The following is a 20,093-nucleotide window of genomic DNA, read 5'->3' as shown; positions in this document are numbered from 1 at the left end:
AGACAAGGAGCTGTTGAGTGTGTTAGTCTGTGTGCGTCAGGGGCTGCCCATGGTGAGCTTCTCTCAAATATGTCACGCAGGGGAGAAGAAGGAGGTTGCTGTTTGTCCAGCTGCCCATAGGCACCTCAGAAGGAAGCATCTGCTGGGAGTCTGCCACTGTCCTCTAATGTAAAGCATCACGGCGCATGTACTATACACTCAAGAGCTTTTATCCAGCTGGATGCTACGTACCTGAGACGTGTGGTGATGTGTATGACGATGCTGTTCAGCATCTAACGGTTAGCGATATCCCTGATATCCCGGCTAGCTATCCTGAATAACTTTGTTTTCTCTCCCTAGCTAAAGCCGATCTCGCGTTGCGAAGCCTTACGTTGCTATTCTCTCAAACTTTCTTTCCCACATTCAGTCTTGTCATGCAAGTGTCCACTGTTGTAGACAACACAGAGTCACTTCCTATCATTTATAAGCATGGGAAAACTTTACCATCATGCTGAACACTCTGAGAACATCAGCCGTCATGGGCATTCGTGCAGATACTAATGTAGTTTCACTAAATTGTGGGCTTTAATTTGGACTCTCCCTTCAATTATCAAACATTTTAATTTGCGTAGCTTGACTATGTCAACGATTTAAGCTTAAGTATTCGGATTTTGCGTGTAGGAGGTGTCATCATCTCAAATTAAACTAAGTTACACGAAATTGCTTTTTATTTTAACCGTCCAGGACAGGGAAGATATTTTAGGAAAAAACTTGGGGTTTAGATAGACTTCCATTACTTGTTGGCTGTATTATCTGTAGTTAGAGTGGACTAAAGGAGTAAAACACTGACTGATTAAAGAAGTAGGCCTCGATTGATCAACTGCTTTTAGGGTAAGTAGGAAAGTGCACAGAATTAGATTAGATTTGATATAACTGCTGATTTAATGGGTGTTGCTGCCTCACAGCTCCAGGGTCTCTGGTTCAATCCTGAGGTCAGGTTTCTCTCTCTGCATGTTCCTCCTGCGTTTCCTCTGGGTGGATTGGATAAGATAAATTGCCTCTAGGTGTGAAAGTGTGTGTGGATGTTGCCCCGTGGTTCACTGGTGTCCCATCAACAGTGTTCTCTCTTGCCCAGTGTTCCTAGCATATACACAGTGATATCTAGATAGATAGATAGATAGATAGATAGATAGATATGGACGGACAGACAGACAGACAGACTGACTGACTGATGTGTGTGTGTGTGCGCCAGCCCCATCACTGGCACACCGTTTTACACACAGAACAGAGAAATTCCTCAGCCCCTGAGTCAGCACAGAGAAGCAGAGGAAAAGCGATAAACCCCGACGATCATCCAGTAGCGATAACATCCCCAGTGCTGACAACGTACACAACTCTCAGACACAAAGACTAACATATAGCGCCCACATTTGGCACAGTTCATGGCTGTGTGCATGTTCTCAACCATGTTACAAAAAGTGACCAGTTCAGGGCAGTGAGACAGCTTTCTGTCTGCTCAACAGTTCGACACAGACTGTGATTTTTCCTTTCCTAATTGGAGTAAGCCTGTAATTATTTACTGAAAACATGATTTATTAGGGAGCGCTGGTTGGCGAGTGTGTCCAGAACGCTTGCTAAAACAAGAACCTGGTGTTTTAAAATGGTCTTGTTTAAACTGGTACTCAATGGGAGACATTATCTGTTGAAAAGGAGAGGAAAGGAACGCCATGAATCAACAACTCAAAGACTCTTTAAAAATGCTTTTTTACTAAAGTCCAAAATAATGTTTGTCAAGCTAATGATGGATTTAGCTGTATTTATTCCTTCTCAGGTAATGAGTTAAAGGAAAAAGCATCTGGTCTGTCAATAAGGTGCCACTACAAACTACCTGAAAAGCTTCAGATTCTACAAGTAAAACAATCACCATCTATCCACCCATCCATCCATCCATTCTCTACACCTCTTATCCTACTGGGTCACATATTCCCTCAGTTGGTGTTGTAATGGTGGTGGTGGAGACTGCTGTTTAAAGACATACCTCAAAAATCTCTAAAAGGTGACTATAAAAGCCACGGCATATAATTTACTCCATTTTCATCCTCATCAAACTTTTCAGTGAGCCTCTTGCTCCGTGAATGGGGGCGGGGTCATCCTGGAAGTGGCCACACCCATCAGGATAGAAACGTTTCATCATTCAAGGCGAGAAGTTTTGATTTGCAGTCGCCTTTCCTTCTAAGGAAACAGGTGAATCCAAAGCGTTCCAGAAAAATGCAACCACAGCATACCACAGTTTGGGGTTTTTTCGGACACCCATCTGTTGATCTGACCACAGTGTGTGATGCTGATGAAGAACTCTGCTCAAGTTATGTGCCAAAACCAGCCAGGATGTTTGCCTAGTCCACTAATCCGCAGGTACAACCACCAAAATCAACTTTTGGTTAACTTTCTGTCTACATGAACTCATACGTGGGTGTGAAACCATAATGTCCAGGGTGTGGAGGAAACCAAAATGCTCGGACTCTCCCATTTTTGCCCTTCAGACATAATAAATACAGGGTTTTGAGAAAAAACACACACGCACGTATTTTTGGCTTTTGTTGTATTTTCATTCAGCTGTACCTGTTTACAGAAACCATGAATATGCTCAGGCTTCTTATTATTCGTTGTTGGCCCCCATAAGCCTGTTTTAGAGCACTGTTCACTCGGTTTATTACAGGCTGCATTTCATTACAAGAGTGCTGGTGCTTTTCCAAGCTCAAAGCACAACATTCACTTTAACTGGATGTTGACATACTACAGCAGAAACTACTGCAAGAAAAAAAAACAGTCGGCTGGATTAAACCTGCTTTATTAAAAAGTGCCGTGTTTAAGATTATTTAAAAGAAACAGACAGATTTCTCAGGTGCTAGTCGCTAAAATCCTGGCCAGCCTACTGTAGCTAGCTAGCAAAACAAAACAGATCAGACAGCACAATGTACAGAGAACACAGGTCAGGTCGTGAAAACGTATAAACACTAGATGTAAACGTTATGACCTCCACACTAAACTAGCCAGCTAGCTCACACGCAGCTCCCAGCCTCAGAGTTGAACGAAACCCCGAGCCGCTAATCCAAGTCGCTAATTTCAGCTTGAAAGAACACAGGTCCACATCAGTTTTAGTAATCAGGTTAGAAATAGACAGACTGCCGAGGTAACGGATGACACTCTGAGCTCACTGAGCTAGCTCACTGTCTGACAGATAAAACCGTTTTCTTCTTTACTTTGTCCTCAGTAACTGTGACGGTCACGTTGATGCACATAATACAGTTTTTAATCTTAAGCGGAGGAGCACAGCCGCGGAGGAGATCATTAGAAGATTTTGATGATGACACTGGCACCAGATCATTATATTGTCAGGTCCCAAACCTTATTGTTCAGGCTTCGAAACTTCAAATCCCCAAATCTACATATTTAAATGCTGATTATGAGCTAATGTCTGATTATTAGACTGACTTGCAGATCACACACCCATCTGAAACCATTAAATGTGTTTCTACTGAAATATTTTTATTAGCTTTTCTGCTGCTGATCAGTTGGTTGATGCTGTATTTCCGTTATTCTAGGTACTGTGAGAAGTAAGCGGACACTGCTGGCCAAGTTACACTATTTGCTCATCAGAATAAAAGAGAAAGAGCTTCTCATGCAGCATTTTACTGCAATCTCACATATTGTCACACACATCCTGTTGGACACAAAAGGGCTTTGCACACATGAAATAGTTCGCACACTTCTGAGTAAATCCTGAGTAAATCCTGAGTAAACAGAATCCCGGGTTTCATGGGTTGTTTCCACACTGCTTATACTTCAACCCTGGGGTTAACAATTAATCCTGGGAATTTATAATCTGATGTTTTACACTGTACATTTCCAAACCCTGGGTTAACCTTCTTATGTGCATATTTAAGATGATCAGATAAATACAGTGCATTTTATTGTGATTAAATGTGATTGTAGCTGCATATGACACGACTGAAATATATATATATATATATATATATATATATATATATATATATATATAGTTTGTCCTGAACAGACTTTTTTGATATACACTGATCAGGCATAACATTATGAGCACTGACAGGTGAAGTGAATAAGACTGATGATCTCCTCATCATGGCACCTGTTAGTGGGTGGGATATATTAGGCAGCAAGTCAACATTTTGTCCTCAAAGTTGATGTGTTAGAAGCAGGAAAAATGGACAAGTGTAAGGATTTGAGCGAGTTTGACAAGGACCAAATTGTGATGGCTAGACCACTGGATCAGATCATCTCCAAAACTGCGGCTCTTGTGGGGTGTTCCCGGTCTGCAGTGGTCAGTATCTATCAAAAGTGGCGACAGGGTCATGGGCGGCCAAGGCTCCTTGATCCATGTGGGTTATGATGAAAACCAAAAGTGAACAAGACTAATATAGTGCTAATAAAAAAAATCGAATTAATCTTTGACTCCATTGTTATATACAATGATTAATATGCACGTCATTTAGTGTGCATTTTTATTTCTTTAACAATTTAATTATCCCAGGAACGGAAAGAAGGGGAGATGTCTTGAGCATTGCAGGCTCCATCAGAGTCCTGTTTGTGCATAGATACTTGGTGTAACTCTTAGCACACCCCTGTCATTTAACAACTCACGTATTCTGTCCTCATCACTTTTTTTCTCGCTCTAATTTTTTCCTCCTTCCTCCTTCCTTCCTCCGGCACTACGAACAGTCCGTCTGCTCAGAGCATCTCCAGGAGTCACTCACCTATTCTTAGCCAGGCGAGACTGAAGCACTTGATTACTTTATTATTCTTGGGCCAAAGACAGCAAAATCAGAAGGGTTGGTTGTTTGAATGAACATTAGTTTTAGGGTGTTGTTTTTGGTGCAAACAGCAGTCTGACATTCCACAGGGATAGACATACCATTGTGAAAAGAAGAGAGGGAAAGTAGACGGAGAATTCATAAGCACGGCCGTCTGTCTGTTGCACAGGACTACAGAAAAGAGGGTTGGATGCAGGGAGGATAGATACAGGGTCAAAGCCTGTCGAAATCTTGCCCTTACCTAATGCCTGAGGTATGAACTGAGGCCACTGAGTACACTGGTGTTTTGTGTTAGCCATCGTTTTCCAACTCGACAGCTCCACTGCTCATTCACAGCCGTGTTTGCTGTGCTAAATCATTTCCTGCTTAGCTCCGAGTTGTAGAAATAAACACAAGGGCTCGGCGTTGACGTTATGACGGTATTTACTCTTGCTTATTTTTTATTCCTCAGACAGGAACTTTTATTTGGTTTAGAAGCATAAAATACCTTGGGTGGTTTTTTTTTTTTTTTTTTAGCATGTTCTTGTTTCTGTTAATAAAATGGATATGAATTTATTCGGGAATGTCAGAGGAGATAACTTTAGCTGGAATATTACAGGATTTATCACACGCCAGTCTTTCAGCGGAGAATTGTTGCATTCTTGTTAACCATGATTTAATTCCAGGCCTATAAACAAATCAGTGCCACACACCATTATTCAAAATGATCGCCTATTCCAAGTTTTCATTGGAAGTACAATATAGTACACACTCACATCCCAACTACTTTGAACCTCCCGCTTGTCTTCAAGCAAATTGGTCGAACGTGCAAAATCCAATGAAACAAAAACACACCCTTAATCTTTAATTAATGACACCAATTTTTCCCAATGGCAGTACGTGTATGACTTCAAGAGTAAGCCGCATATCGCATACTTGGATCCATATCCCGGGCTAAGAATAATGAGTGTGTGCTCTGCACTGACCCTGAGCTCACATAACAGGTAGTCACAAAGCATGAGGTCCTGTCAATCCCATACATCACTCTCTCTTCTACAGGACAGCAAGGAGGATGCGGTCTTTACCGTCTTCCCTATTTGACATCTTGAGCTTTGTCTGAGTTCAGCAGTAATGATCGATGAGATTTAGAGCAAGACAGCACTCAGCGGTGTAGACGCTGGTTATAGAGTAAACACATGTCTTGAACATAATGGACTTGGTTTGTTGTCCTAGCATGTTGGCACATTACTGTGGGATTTAGGATTTAGTGCCAAGCTTCTGTGGCAAAACATGCTGCATTTCCCAAACAAGAAATAAAGCAGGATGAGCAAATATTTACAGCACTGTATTACAGTGGCCACATTCTAGCATCTGAGTTAGAACAAACTCCAAAAGGAGAGAAAATAATGAACACAACTCTCATCCACGTTAAACTATACAAGGAATAGAAGATGACAGGATGTCCTGTTGTAGGAAAATAATCCAATAACATGAAGTTATTTATTCATACTACTGACTGCTAACAACTTTTTTAAATTATTTTATTTTTAAGCATTTCTAGTTGAACATCCTTGAAACAAGCAATTCGATTATATAAGGAATAAAAGATGACAGGATGTGCTGTTGTAAGGAAATAATCCAATAACTGGAAGGGATTTATTCATGCTATACTTTTTAAAAAAAATTATTATATTTGTAATTTGTATATTTGTTGAAGTCAGTTTTTTTGTGATCATGTACATTACAGCAGCTTTAAATCAGTCCTCTAGGATTGAGTGATTTTGCGATCACGGAAATTAACGTGAAATCAAACTTTCCTGGAGATTTGCGCCGAGATTCGTCTTGTCACGTCATCACAACTCGTATTCAGCGTTAGATCTTTTCCCGTTCACGTGCGTCAATCATGAGTACAGCGATCATAGAAAACAATTATTAACTCCAATGGTAGGAGTTTAAAAGAAGAATCCAGAGCTCACAATATCACCAAATCAAATCGTCTGCTGGACAAAAGCTGCTGTAAATTCATGTGTTTTTGTCTGATGCAATAAAAAATATTCAGTTGCACATCCTGGAAGGACTCATAAGACATTTTATGACCTCTCATTTTTCTATTTCTCTATTTAAGACATAAAAGGCAGCATGTTGTATTAGAGAAGAACCAGAAAGTCTTCTGCTCTGAAGAAAATCTACTGAGCTATAACACTGGAGACTCCTTCCATTATTGATAAATGCACATCTCTTTACAGAAAGCTTCACCATAGCAATGATTATATGCATTTCAGTCCAATTAATCCATGTATTTTCTCTATTTAAATGTTTGCTACTACAGACATGATAACATACTGAATTAATAAACCTGTGATAATGAGATGTGTTTCTAGAGTAATAACTGCTTTTGAATTGATGAACAATATCATCATAATATATTTAGCTTTAAAATTAAGGCTGTACTTGCAGCCTGGTGGACAAGCAGCTGTGTTGTTTATAGTGCAGGTACAAAACATTGGGAAAATCAGTTTGTCCTTATCCACATGTTCAGTGGTTGGCCTGAAAAGTCACTTAGCCCAGGCCTGGAACAACAAAATGCTCAGTTGTCCTCTGCAGGGTTGTTAATGTACATCGCTTAATGACACGTCAGGGTGTATATGACATTATGCTATACTATTATACACCGATCAGCCATAACATTATGACCAGGTGAAGTGAATAACACTGATGATCTCCTCATCATGGCACCTGTTAGTGGGTGGGATATATTAGGCAGCAAGTCAACATTTTGTCCTCAAAGTTGATGTGTTAGAAGCAGGAAAAATGGACAAGTGTAAGGATTTGTGAGAGTTTGATGAAGGGCCAAATTGTGATGGCTAGACAACTGGATCAGAGCATCTCCAAAACTGCAGCTCTTGTGGGGTGTTCCCGGTCTGCAGTGGTCAGTATCTATCAAAAGTGGTCCAAGGAAGGAACAGATAGAAAGGAGTCAGAATACACAATGCATGAAGGGTCAGGGCTGTTTTGGCAGCAAATGGGGGACCAAGACAATATTAGGCAGGTGGTCATAATGTTATGCGTGGTCGGTGTACAGTTATTAAATCTAACATACTGTACTTTGTGGTCTAAGGATTGAGACACAGCCCACTGTGCTACTGGTGTGAAAGAGGAGAGATGGGGAAGAGGGTCTTCTTAGGAAAGAGTGAAAAAAAATTCTCATCCAAGACTTAAATAAATACAGACACAGACACTGTCAAGACTGGAGACACTGTACTCAACTGTGCAAATATTCTATAGAAGCTGAGCAGGTTACGGAAAGTTATTTTTAGACGTGGATACAAATAAAAACACGGTGTGACTTTTTGCTTGATTTGAAATGATGTCATCACTTTATTAGAATATATTCCAAAATTCTCTCTCCTTTTATATATATATATATATATATATATATATATATATATATATATATATATATATATATATATAAGTTCAGGGACACTTTTATGGCCTGTAGCGCCCTCTTCTGGACAGCATATATCAATGGTACAGCTTAAATACAAAACTAAATGCCTTATATTGGCTTTAAATAACTCATGAACTAATCGCAATATAATGTGTACGGTTTTCAGACTGATGCAGAAACACAGGATGGATATAATCCTCTTACACTGTAGCTTTTTGTTCTTAAACGTTTGAACCAATAACAAAAGGATATAATAAAAGACTTTCAATTCTCTTTGGTCTTCTGGACAGTCCACTCACAGACTTCGAATCCCAGGCAAGCTTTGGGAATATGTTGCATAATATTTGCGAGTCTAGACTTATTTTTTCCAGTTGAGGAGCAGCTTATTCCTCTGTAGTGCTACCTTTAAGGGGCAAAGAATCAGAGGCTGGATGACCAGTATGGCTAAAATGGGCAGCTTGTTCGGATGGATGTAGGGCAGTCAGGGTTGGAGAGAGAGAGAGAGAGAGAGAGAGAGAGAGAGAAGGACCATTTCTAGTGCTTGCTTTCCATAGGAAATACTCTCAATCCTTGTAAGAAGTCCTTGCACTGCTATTAGACGTGTCTCTTCTTTATGACATCCCTGCAATACAGAAATAAGACATTTAGAATGCATCAGTGTTCAGTGATTAAAAAGCTTTTCCTAGCACAAAAGCCTCTCACAGTTATATCTATGTTTTAATCAATAACTGGGTACAGATGGTTCAGGGTTAAATGCAAAAACGTCCAGATCCGGATGACCTCAACGCAGTTTCTAGTGTCAGTTTTTTTGCATTTGTCATTGGGGAGATGTGAAATGTACGACATTTGGCAAAAGCTGAACAGGACAAAGCAGAGGTCACAGAGGGAGCGGGAAAGGCAAAGTTTGCGGCATGCAAATGATTACATTTAAAGCAGGAGATGCAAACTTTCGAAGAGATTTTGATTTTTCTGTTTAAATTAATATCATAACACATGGGTTTTAATTACTGTTCATGTCTCCAAGCCAAACATGATTATCTTCCTGGAGACTAAGTGCTTGTACACAACTGTAGAAGTCCATCAAGGAATTTTAAGCACCAGTTTTACAGCCTCGTCCATTTGTAGTTTTTTATCTCCTAAATTTGAGCAAAAGCTCACATTAGAGCCAGAAAAATTGATGCCGCTACAGAAACATAGGATGGCATTACACCAAGCCTGCTCTTGTTTTACACCATGATTTAAGAGCGTGATTAATGTGTTCAGTGCTGGAGGACAGCAAGCTGATTAGGCAAGAGCTTTTCAGAGTGTTGCTTTTGCCACAGTTTAAATGCAGCACCAGAGGTGCCAGAGCGTACATTTGGAACAAGTTACGCCGCTTATAAAACGCCATCTATCAAAGATGAGAGTGAAAAACAGGTAGTCAAAGTAAATGTGCTTGGATGTCCTAACAACCTTTCATTTTATTGCAGCAATCACAAATTTTCAACCTCCTCACACCATCTAAATATGGCTCTGGTGTATTATTATTTTCAGTTTTCCTACACTTCTGTAGGACTGTGATGTCCTTGAGCTGTTGGTCTGTCTCACAGTTATAAAAATTGGTCCTTACAGTAACACTGTAACCATGGTAACAGTGCCATGCCAGCCAGATGTAACTCTTAGAACTACCTGGACACCTGCAGAATCTATAATAATTGATTCAAAAGATTAAGTCAGCAGCTCGCTCAGAATAGAAACTGAACAGAAAAGAGTGTTCCTACAATGGTACGGTGTGTTCTCTGACTAATGGTGCTTATGTAAGGTTGTTTTGGGGGCCTTTTATAGCTTCATTTACCAAAAAAAAAAAATATATATATATATATATATATATGAGAGACAGACAGAGGAAGCTTATCTCACAACGCATACAGTCTCTATGCATTTCAGACTGACGCCTGTTGCACCCAGCGCACTCCAGTCAGGTCTTTCGTTATGGTGACGTTAGACCTTCTGAAAATAACCAAAAGCATCCTGTCATCCTTTGAATCATCCTAAGTGTCTGTACATCTGAGCGAGTCTGGAGAGGCAATAAGTGCAGTATCATCAAGCCAAGTCTTTCTGAAAGACAGCGTTTATTATTCTCACAGCGCTCTGAAATAAAAAGCCATCTCGGTTTATTGTCTTTTTTTTACAGCGCTCATATAAAAATGTAGATGAAAGTCGATACTGTTTTGTTTTCATGGCCTGGACTTTAATTAATAGTGCTAGTTTTAATTGACATGGAAATTAGACCTCCTAATCTCTTTATTGGGTCTTTCAAAGGGCAATGACAAAGCTAATTAGTGGTATGGCAGAAGGATGTTTTTGTGCCACTGGTTTTGACACAAGAGAAATATTTGCTCTAGTGAAACTATTCACGCAGTATCGTAACACAGCGGCTCCTGGGATATTTGGAATGTTAACTCAATAAACCACAATCAGGTCAGGATACCAGAGCACCATATGCCCAGACACTCGTAACCGTGTAGACTTTATAGTCTGTGTGGGCTGCACGGTCACACACACACACACACACACTGGTCTCCTGTAAGACTGTGGGAAGTTAGATTGCATTTTAATGAATACCACCAGGAAATAATGAAATGTTCATAGCAGCCCCTGCTGCAAAGGCAGTAATTGGTGAGGCCTAACGACCCAGAACCAGTTTCTTTATCTGGTCGAAGGTCAGCAGACACTGAATATCCAGACTAAGCAAGTCTTATTAAAGCATCTGCTAGGATGTTTGGACTGAGCATTTGTTTAGCTCATGTTTACTTCTCTATGCTTCCTGCTTTGGGTGTTGAGGCGAGTCATGTGTCCTCCCAGCTGTGTGAAACTACCATTTTGCAATGCAAATACTATACAAAGCCACCTCCTTCAGTCCATCACCAAGCCAGGTGGCGTCTAATCAAAACCAGACTGACTCAAACATGGCTGGAGAGTGAAAAATAGTTCGTCATAGCACATTCCATCCACCAGAGGATGGCAAGCAGTGTCTGCCAAACCTCAACCACTGTTTTCAAAACATGGCAGGGGAAAAATCAGGCTCTTCCTGTACACACAGGATTGTTTTAAAAGTTCGAAGACTAAAGTCAGAGTGATGCAAGATAAATGTTTGCCTTTTAAAATCCACCATTTCCTACCGCTGCTAAGCCGAAGAACGCCAAGTACTTCCCAAGTGATTGCACCAGTGGGCATTATGTGATCCTCTCGTTTAAACATAATCAATTAACATGTGCTCATCATCCAGGATAATCAGTCATGTGACTCTCATCATCTGACGCTTAAACTAAAGCAGGACATGCTCCTTTTTGAACTCTGGCTTCATGCTCTTTTTTGAACTCTTGTTCTCTGCTCACAAAGTACTGTAAATAATCCATTATTTTTTTAGAACGATTCTAAAATACGCTTGATTGCATGCAGGATTGTTGAATAATATGGAAAAGCTGCATGCTCCAGGGCCTCCAGCGAGCCAATCTCCTTCACACTCGCCTGAGTTGATTAGCTCTGAAATACGCAGCGCTCACAACCACTGACTCGAGCACGCGGGAAAACAACAACACAAACAGAAACCTGAGAACGTCTAGGGGCAAGCAGATGGAACAAATCATTCATGACTCACATTAGAACCATGTTCGCAGGCAAATGTGTGTTTTGCGTTTTCTCAAATGGCAGAGTTTCAGTTTCTGTAAAAATGATTCAACATCAACAACAAACTGCTTCCCAGAATGAGTGACTAAAGGATAAAGGGTCTTAGTGATGCTGATGTTTTTTTGTTCCTCGTTCAATACAAGCCAAGTACCTTTACAAATCAATTTAATGCTTTATCAGTAAATGCCATTGATTGTAGCGCATATGGACATTTCCCCCTGAAGCAGTCAAGCACTATGGCAACACACTCAAAAATGCAAATACATATTCATACTGAAATTGACTTTTTGAGAGCATCCATTGTCCACTCACCCTGTGTTACCTAACCATGTGGATGCTGAGGGAGAAAACATCCTATTTACGTTCTTTGTGTGTCTGTGTGTGTGGGTGTGTGTTGTCCTCATAAGTGCAATCAGAGCCCTGAGGCAGTGGAACTTCCCCTGTCACCCCACCTTTACACCATGGTGGAGGTTAGCTGTTTCTGTTTTCCAGGGTAAGGAGGCGTCTTCAGGACATTTGAATCCTTTGGGGGTCCTTTGACCAGTCCATTCTGTGGGTACGGTGGCGGTCTTTTAGTTTTAACTGAGCTAATTGGTGCTAAAGGGTAAGGGGGGTCAGGATTTTTTGTATGGTCTGTTCTGCTTCTTGGATGCTGGAGCTCTTTGACTTTGGCTCTGGGAGGTCTGGCGCGCAGGCAGTCGCCATTGGCAGTGCTCTTCGTCTTCTGAAGCTCCAGAGCAGATGTATGATTCATCTGGCTACTGTCTGCAGACTCAACAGTCATCAGACCGTTAGCACGGGACGCTAGGTTCGTGTGGATCTCCCGGGCAGGATGATTGTCAGGGCGAGTGGAAATCACAGCAGTCAAGCTATGGTTCGACAGGGAACGAGTGCGCTGTGGTCTGACACCAGCATGTGTGCTGTCTCTTTCTGGTGATTCTGCATCTCTGTTGACATTATGGACAAGTGCAACAACTCCAATACGGTTGGCATGGTGCGTGGATTCCTGTGGCAGACCATTGAATGGTCCTTGCTCCTCCTCTCCCAGGTCGATGTTGGAAGTCAGAACATCAATCTGTTGGACCACCTACACAGACAAACACAGTCATTAAGACAGATTACAAAGTAATATGCTTAAAGGATCCCATGTTTATGAAGTAAAACCCATGTTTATGAAGTGACTTCAAAACATAGAAGTGGAAATATCAGGCAGAAATAATAATTTAAAAAAGCAGCATAACAGCATAACTAGCACAAGTTACATTTTTAGCAAAGATGACACCAACCCTTCACTGTCAAATCAGATCCCATTCATGCAATGAATAATTAACTGCTAACGCATTAAATCCAGCTGTATAAATTCTTCCAAGACGGCCTACCTGACATGCTTGTTAAATTATGAATTTTCTGTCTAATGCTCTCGTAAATCAAGGCTATTTATCTGAAAGGATTCTAAAATAGCAATACCCTACAATTTCTTAACTAGACATCATTAAAGAAAGGTTGCACCCTACCATTACATCCCACCAGGTCTCAGCAACTCATCAGTTACTTCTTTTTCATCTGATTCCCTAAAATTACCCCCAGCCACTTACCTGACATTTAGATAGCGACTAAATGACATCTATTTAAATGTAGCCCTCGATTCTAAATAATTCATTGACTATTTCATCTCATGTAGTCCATTAATCCTAATGCAGATCTACGTAGTATCTATAGATATTGATTTTTGCACTGCTTCCTTTTCTAATGTCCAGCCTGAGACCCTTTTAAAAGTGTAATAGCCCAAACATCTGAAGTCAAAATTGCCTTCCACATGTGCAGTGACTTCCCTTTTATTCTCTGGCTCAGATCCCCAGTACACTACGCAGATAAAAATGGCCATTAAGACCACCTAAAGATTTCCAGCATTGATTCGTCACACCATGTGACAAGTAGAGGCTTTGGTCTCATCTGCATCTGTGTACGATATTTCCTGCTGGTTTGGAGCTGAGCTCTTGTTCTACAGGGTTCCATGGTAGCTTATCTTTCTGTGATTGTCACACTGGATTCATTGCAAAGATGTCTTACAGAAAGTACACTTAAAGGTCAGCAACACCAGCTGGCACTGGATACAGTTCTAATGATGGCCAGGTTTTTACATAACAAAGCCCCTTCTTACAAAGATCTGAATCAATGGCGAGATTAATACTTACAATAAGAACAATATGGCTTGTATATACAATTGAGAGAAGATGCTGTGCAAACAGAGAGCTGAGTAATTGAGTGTTAGGGGTGACGCCAAACAATAGCTCATTTTTCGGATCACTAGCGCAAAGCATTAACCCCTGAGCTTCCACTGTTCCTATTTTTAATTCAAAAGTCAGACCTCTTGGCTCTAAGCCTTGTGCAAAATATTTTCTGCACTACAGACAACTATTAAAACCATAAAGTTTACTTTAACTCCTTCTTGCACCTCTTACCTCTTTCATCTCCATTTGAACCTGTTTGAGACCCGTGAGCACATCCTCTAACTCCGTCACCACTTGTTTGATCTGCTCGCGCACAGTTCCCTGGTTCTTCCTGTGGTTACTCTGGCTTCCCCCAACCTCTGACCTGTCTGCTTGACTCAGGTCAGTCTCTCCACAATGGATTCCACTCAGCTTAGGTCCTGTTTTCTTGGAGACTGTAAATTTGCTCTGGGGAACTTCAGTGGAAAAGAATGCCTTAGCTCCATTACAGTGGTTCTTGATAGCACTGGCTGGTCCATTATTCTCTATGCTGTGTCCGTCATCATGACCCTCAAAAGTGACATGCCTCCTTTCACAGTGCCCATTGTATCCAAATTTAGGCCTATTGTCCCATTCTAGTTCAGGTAGATGTGTATTCTGGTGAAAGTTCTCACTCACGCAGTCCAAGTGATGCTCCTCTGAAACATTCCGAGCTTCCCTGTAGTACCGCTGGCTCCTGACCTTTGCCAGCATGGGGCCACCATTGAGGGGGTGTGGCAGCTGATGATGGTACCATTCCCTCTCAGAGCAGCAGTTACTATGTCTCCCAAGCCTGCCTGCCAATCTCCCATCAGCGACCTCCTGCCCGTGATGTGCCAGTGCTGAACTCTCCCACACACATGTGGACGGAGGAAACCGAGGGTCCCATCCAGGAACTCTCATCTCCCTCCACAAATAGCATGGTGGGCTGCACCTTTCAGAAACAGCGTAGTGTTGGCTTGGTCCCAAGTAAGCCTGCCGTCTCTGCAGGTCATGATGGTTATGGTTACCCGTCCTGTCCTCAAGTGCTTCCAGATCAAGAGGAAAGGGTAGAGACAAGTCCTCCCTCCACACGTGTGACCTTAGACCAGGCTCCAGTGGTGGGCATTGCACATCACTGAGCTGCTGCCTGTGATGTGTTAAAGCTGGTCCCGGTTGTAAGCAGAGGTGGCAGTAGTCCTGGGCTGGATGGAGGGCATGCTGTCCTTTTGCCGCCTTCTCTGAGTGCATAGCAGTAGGAGACTAAAAGCTGCCCAGGCTGACGACTTACAAAACAACCAGTTACCTCCTCTCTCTTTCCCCACCCAGGCCATTCACTAAGGCTGTTTTTCTCATCTGCGTAGGTCTTTTTCTCTCACTTCTCTACCGTCTTTCTCTCTTTTTTCCCCATTCTGTTCCCATTCCTCACGTGCTGTTTCTTTCAACTTCTTCTCTACCACTTTTCTCTCTCTCCCTTCCAAGACTCACCTCCCCCTTCCTTCCTTTTCTAACTTCCCCTTGTTTTCCCTCTTTTCTCTCTTTCTCTTTCCCTCTCTCCCTCTCTCTCCTCAACTTCTGTCATTTCCCGTATGCAGTCAGTGCTGTTGCCCTCTCTCCAGCAGTGGGCCTCTTTCTCTCCCACCTCTCTCACCCCCCCCACCCTATTCTCTCACTCCATTGCAGGCTTTCCTGTACCTATCCTTCATTCTGTTTGCACTTTGTTGCTCCTTCTGTCATTTCCTCTCTCTATCACTCCCTGCCTTTCTTTCCATATCCTTAACCCTTCTCTGTTCAAAAAAAATTCTCTGAGTCAGTTCACCCCCCCTCCCAAACTCTAGCTCACTGGTTCTCCGCCTCTCTGTTGAGTTTCTGCCTCCCTTTCCCTGTCTCTTTCTCTCTCTTTCAGAAAGTCAAAGTCGCGGCTCATAAAGCCAGTGAGAGCAGTTGCCTCTCCATGTGAGTCCCAATTGCTTCCTTAGATCTCGCACACTCCTGCTCTGTCTCCCAAGCCCGCCTGCCACTCGCCAATTAAACACAGCCAGGATTCCACACTGCCAGAGACGGGGAGGGGAGAAAGAGTGAGAGAGAGAGAGAGAGAGAGATAGATAGAGAGAGAGAGAGAGAAAGGAGGTGGGGTTTCAAGCACCGCCAAGGCAGGCAGGATCTAACATGAGCGGTAGACGGAGAGATAGGGAAGGAGGGAGGGAGAGAAGGAGACACAATACTTGAGCAAGGGGGGATTTTTGAAAGAACTCTTCTACGAAGCCCTTTTCCATACGTTTGACAGACTTCAAAGCATGTGCGGCTGGAAATCTTTTGTTGTGTTTCACAGTATTTCCCCCTGCGCCTATCTGATTCCAGGCACACTAATCCCAGACTACAACGTGTTCACGTAGAGAAGCTGTTTATCTCAATTCGAATCCTCTCGGCTGAATACACTGCAACTGCTCGAGGAAAAAAAGAAAAGTTTGAAAAGAAGACCGTATCAAGAAATCTCTACCTATGAATATGTCATAAAAAACGAGTAAGCTCTGAAGACAGTTGTTTGGAACAGAAGTTGAGGATACTCCAGATTTATAACCCTACGTCTGCAAAGCTCAGCTAAAAAACACAGAGCAACGGCTGGGATAAAACATCAGGATGAGTCATAAGATATGCTACTGTATAAAGTAGTTATAGCACACACGCTCGCTCTCTCTCTCTCTCTGTCTCTGTCACTTCCTCTCTCTCTCTCTCTCTCTCCCTCCAGGACAAATGCAAAAGAGGCTCAAAGCTGACAGAAAAAATTTTTGGCAGGTTAGGAACATCACATACACCCATTACGTTTTGGGGCAAGGACACACAGGATCGAAATGAGATGTAGGCGTCCTACATTCCTGTACAGCAACCCTAATCAGCACTTACTAAAATACACACACACCTGTGGGGTGGGGTGCTGGGGGTGGTGCAAGCACCTGTCAAAAAATGACAGAAGAGCCATATGTGTGTGTGTATGTGTGTGTGTGTTTTGTATATGTCTGTCCATGTCTTAGTCTTTGGGGGAGGGATGGTGTCTGCATTCTCCAAATCTAAAAGCTTTCCCCTAAAGGCCTTTCTATAATGGAGACCTTGAAAAAAATAAATTCTGTTTCACTACAGCTCAAATCCCGGGAATCTGCTTTATTTCTCTTATATGTGTCAATAAGCTAAACTAAATGTGGTTTTGTTTACTACAGGGCATGACCTATAGTGGATACTTAAAGCACACCTTTAAACAAAAGCAACCCCCCCCCACCTCCACCACCATCACTAAAAAAAAGAGATGCTATAGGCGTAGTGCTCAAAATGCTAGTGTTATTTTGCAGTGTTCTCTTCACATTATAAATTAGTCCTACCTCTGTAGTTATCTCAATTGGCTCATAATTATGATGTGCTGGTCACATTTTTTTTTTTTTTTTTTGCACAACTATGTTCCTATGGAAACAGTCTGTTCAGGGAAGACGATGACCTGTATTTTCTGGCCTCTGTATTTTAGCATTTCCAAAATGGAGGCAGAGGGTAGTGAGGATGTGTTGTCCTTTCGAGATTGTAAATAACTCAGATGAGCGAGTACTGCGTCGTACTCGGTGTAAGGTTCAAGCCAGGACTTCTTTAGGAAGAATATTCTATTTTTTCATCAGCAGCGAAGCCCACACAGTCAATCCTTCTGTCATAAAGTTCAAAACAATCGAAACATAATGCGAGACGGAAATGGATTATCTGTTGCAGATGAAGTTTTATATATCCAGTGTACAGTAGATTGTTTTGCACTGCGTGCCCAGGAGGTAGGTGTATTACACCGAATTATATCGGTTACTGATCCTTTATATATTCAGAACATGTGCCTACTGTACAAACATTTGACTTCAGTTTGCTTCTTTGATTGTGAGTCATGCTTATCATACTTGCTGATGACATCAGTGATGATGATAACGGAGGTTGATGTTGTTTAATGAATGAGAGCTGCAGTGCACATAGCTGCCCGGTTTGTAAGTACTTCTGAGTAGGCTGTTGCTATGGTCGACAGACTGCGAATAATGAGACAAAAAAAGACATCCGTCCTTTTGCATTCCGGATGGAAATGCACTTTAATATTTCAGAAAGGAGAGACGGAGATGTCGGATTCAGATCCACAGAACACAAATGCCACACTATTCTCCAGGAGAACGTCAAAATGAATTGCACGATTAAGACAGGAATGCATGCATCTTGTATTGCTCATGGACACATCATTAGTGATGTTTCAGGGGTATTTGGATGTTTCAAGTCTTTTCAGCCCAGGTGACCCAGACCGTGGCTTGTGTTCGAGGCAGAGCCTTTTGGCTGCCTCTGAGATACTGCCTGTGGCTTTCCTCTTCGTCCCTCCAGAGACGCGCAGTACACCGAAGGCTTTGAAGATGCCCCTACAGCCAACGTCGACGGGTATACATCTTGCCAAAAGGTTCTTCTGGGGTTCTCCATAATTAGCTGGATAATTAAAGCTTCTTAGATTAATAAAAGGGTTCTACTTCATGTTAACTTTTCACAGTGAGGCAACTGAACCATTTTTTCCCCTGAGAGCATAAAGTATTTTATGGGTTTAGCTAACATATGACTCGTTTTAATTAGCAGTTATGGCATAAAGTATCCTAATGTTCGATATGAAGGTCATGTGGTTTTATTTTTGGGTGTGATTTTTTTTCCCCCCCGTGTGATCATCCCATATATGTATGATGCCACATGTGTGTCATCATCCTTTGTTCTACTTACTGCTTATTATGATCAGTAGAAAATGATCAGCTACTCTATATTCATTCACACATACGCCAGCTGTTCCCATGGTCTGTGTACAAAACACACATTTCTGTTCTGCGTGTAGCGTTTATAGCATCTGGATTGGCAAAATGACCGCCGGTCTCCTCTCTGTCATTATCGTTAACTCTTGATTTAGATTAATGAACCTTGCAAAAGTGGAAGAACGCTGAGAGGAAGATAATTCCAACCCCCAAATTAATATTGTTAATAAAGGCAAATTTTTTTTTTTTTAGAGGAAGTTTCATTTCTCACACAGCAGTAATTAAGCCAAAGTGGTGCTCAGGATGTTTTGGCATAGTTGATAACCTATCAAAACTGACAGGATGAGTTGGCTTGTGTTGACTTTTCTTGGCAGAGCAACCCATAACTTGGAAGGAAAAATGAGAAACTAGTAGGACAACAAATAAACACATGAATATAGAACTTGGAAATTCAAAGCACACACATGAGGGTAGGATTTGGACGTGATCCGTCTTGGTGGTGCTTGTAGGAATGCTGCCTTGAAGCAAGATTAATCTCAGCCTTTAAAGCTATAATATTTCAATTAATACACCATACAGAATTTGTTTCTCTCCAGTTGCGGGTGTCTGGAAACAGCATCAGGAGCTTTCATCTCACTGGCGCTGGTCTTGTTTAAATCCCATAATTGGTCACAGCAATCGCTTTTCATAATACAGAACAAAGGAACAGTTTTCCCTCGTCGACTTATTAGTGAATAGTAAACGATGTCACAATTTAAACACAATTATTCTGCGTGGGCAGATCTGGATTGAAATTGTTTTTCTTTTGCATTCCTGCAGCTTAAAATACTATAACAAAAGCTGAAGGTCAGGCAGTGCAATAGAGGGCACTAGTAATTTAAAACACTGTGGCGATTAAAGTTGGAACATTTCTGAGCCTTCATCAATCAATTCCCTCACATTTCTGTGCTTCTGTGCTAAAAATCCTTTTCTTTTTCTTTTTTTCCAATTATGACCAAGAATAGCCTGGATGGTGATGGTATTTATGGCATCCTAGAAGCTCTTGTCTGAATTGCCCTGAAAGATCTCGGACCTATCCGGAACACATAATACTTTCAGAATGTAGCTTAATTTCTCCAACATTCATGAGCACTTACAATATTTTTGCCTC

General features: G+C 41.6%; 1 protein-coding gene across 2 annotated transcripts; it reads right to left on the bottom strand.

The window, feature by feature from the left end:
• Positions 1–8,271: 8,271 nt before the first annotated feature.
• si:ch211-178n15.1 (uncharacterized) lies at positions 8,272–16,211 on the bottom strand. Of its 2 annotated transcripts, none has more exons than XR_009207486.1 (3): positions 14,385–16,210; positions 12,235–13,009; positions 8,272–8,875 (listed from the first exon to the last, which is right to left on the bottom strand). XR_009207486.1 is itself a non-coding variant. In XM_058418661.1 (3 exons), exons 1-2 carry the CDS (start codon positions 15,399–15,401, stop codon positions 12,377–12,379), a joined length of 1,650 nt encoding a protein of 549 aa, XP_058274644.1. In that variant the 5' UTR covers positions 15,402–16,211; the 3' UTR covers positions 8,272–8,875; positions 12,375–12,376. The 2 variants fall into 2 exon arrangements, 1 of the variants encoding a protein (XP_058274644.1); XM_058418661.1 differs by having other exon boundaries at positions 12,375–13,009; positions 14,385–16,211.
• Between the last annotated feature and the right edge of the window lie 3,882 nt (positions 16,212–20,093).

This window comes from Hemibagrus wyckioides, linkage group LG20 (genome assembly GCF_019097595.1).
Source record: "Hemibagrus wyckioides isolate EC202008001 linkage group LG20, SWU_Hwy_1.0, whole genome shotgun sequence".
In the NCBI taxonomy this organism is placed as follows: Eukaryota; Metazoa; Chordata; class Actinopteri; order Siluriformes; family Bagridae; genus Hemibagrus; species Hemibagrus wyckioides.
The sequence above is the reverse complement of the archived record's forward strand: the minus strand, read 5'-3'. Positions and strand labels throughout refer to the sequence as shown.

Bases quoted from the DNA above. Each gene is read 5' to 3' on its own strand.
- si:ch211-178n15.1 (XM_058418661.1), bottom strand. From the start codon at position 15,401: ATGCACTCAGAGAAGGCGGCAAAAGGACAGCATGCCCTCCATCCAGCC. The intron at 13,010-14,384 runs GTAAGAGGTGCA...TTGTCTGTGTAG, and splicing joins TTCAAATGGAGATGAAAGAG to GTGGTCCAACAGATTGATGT.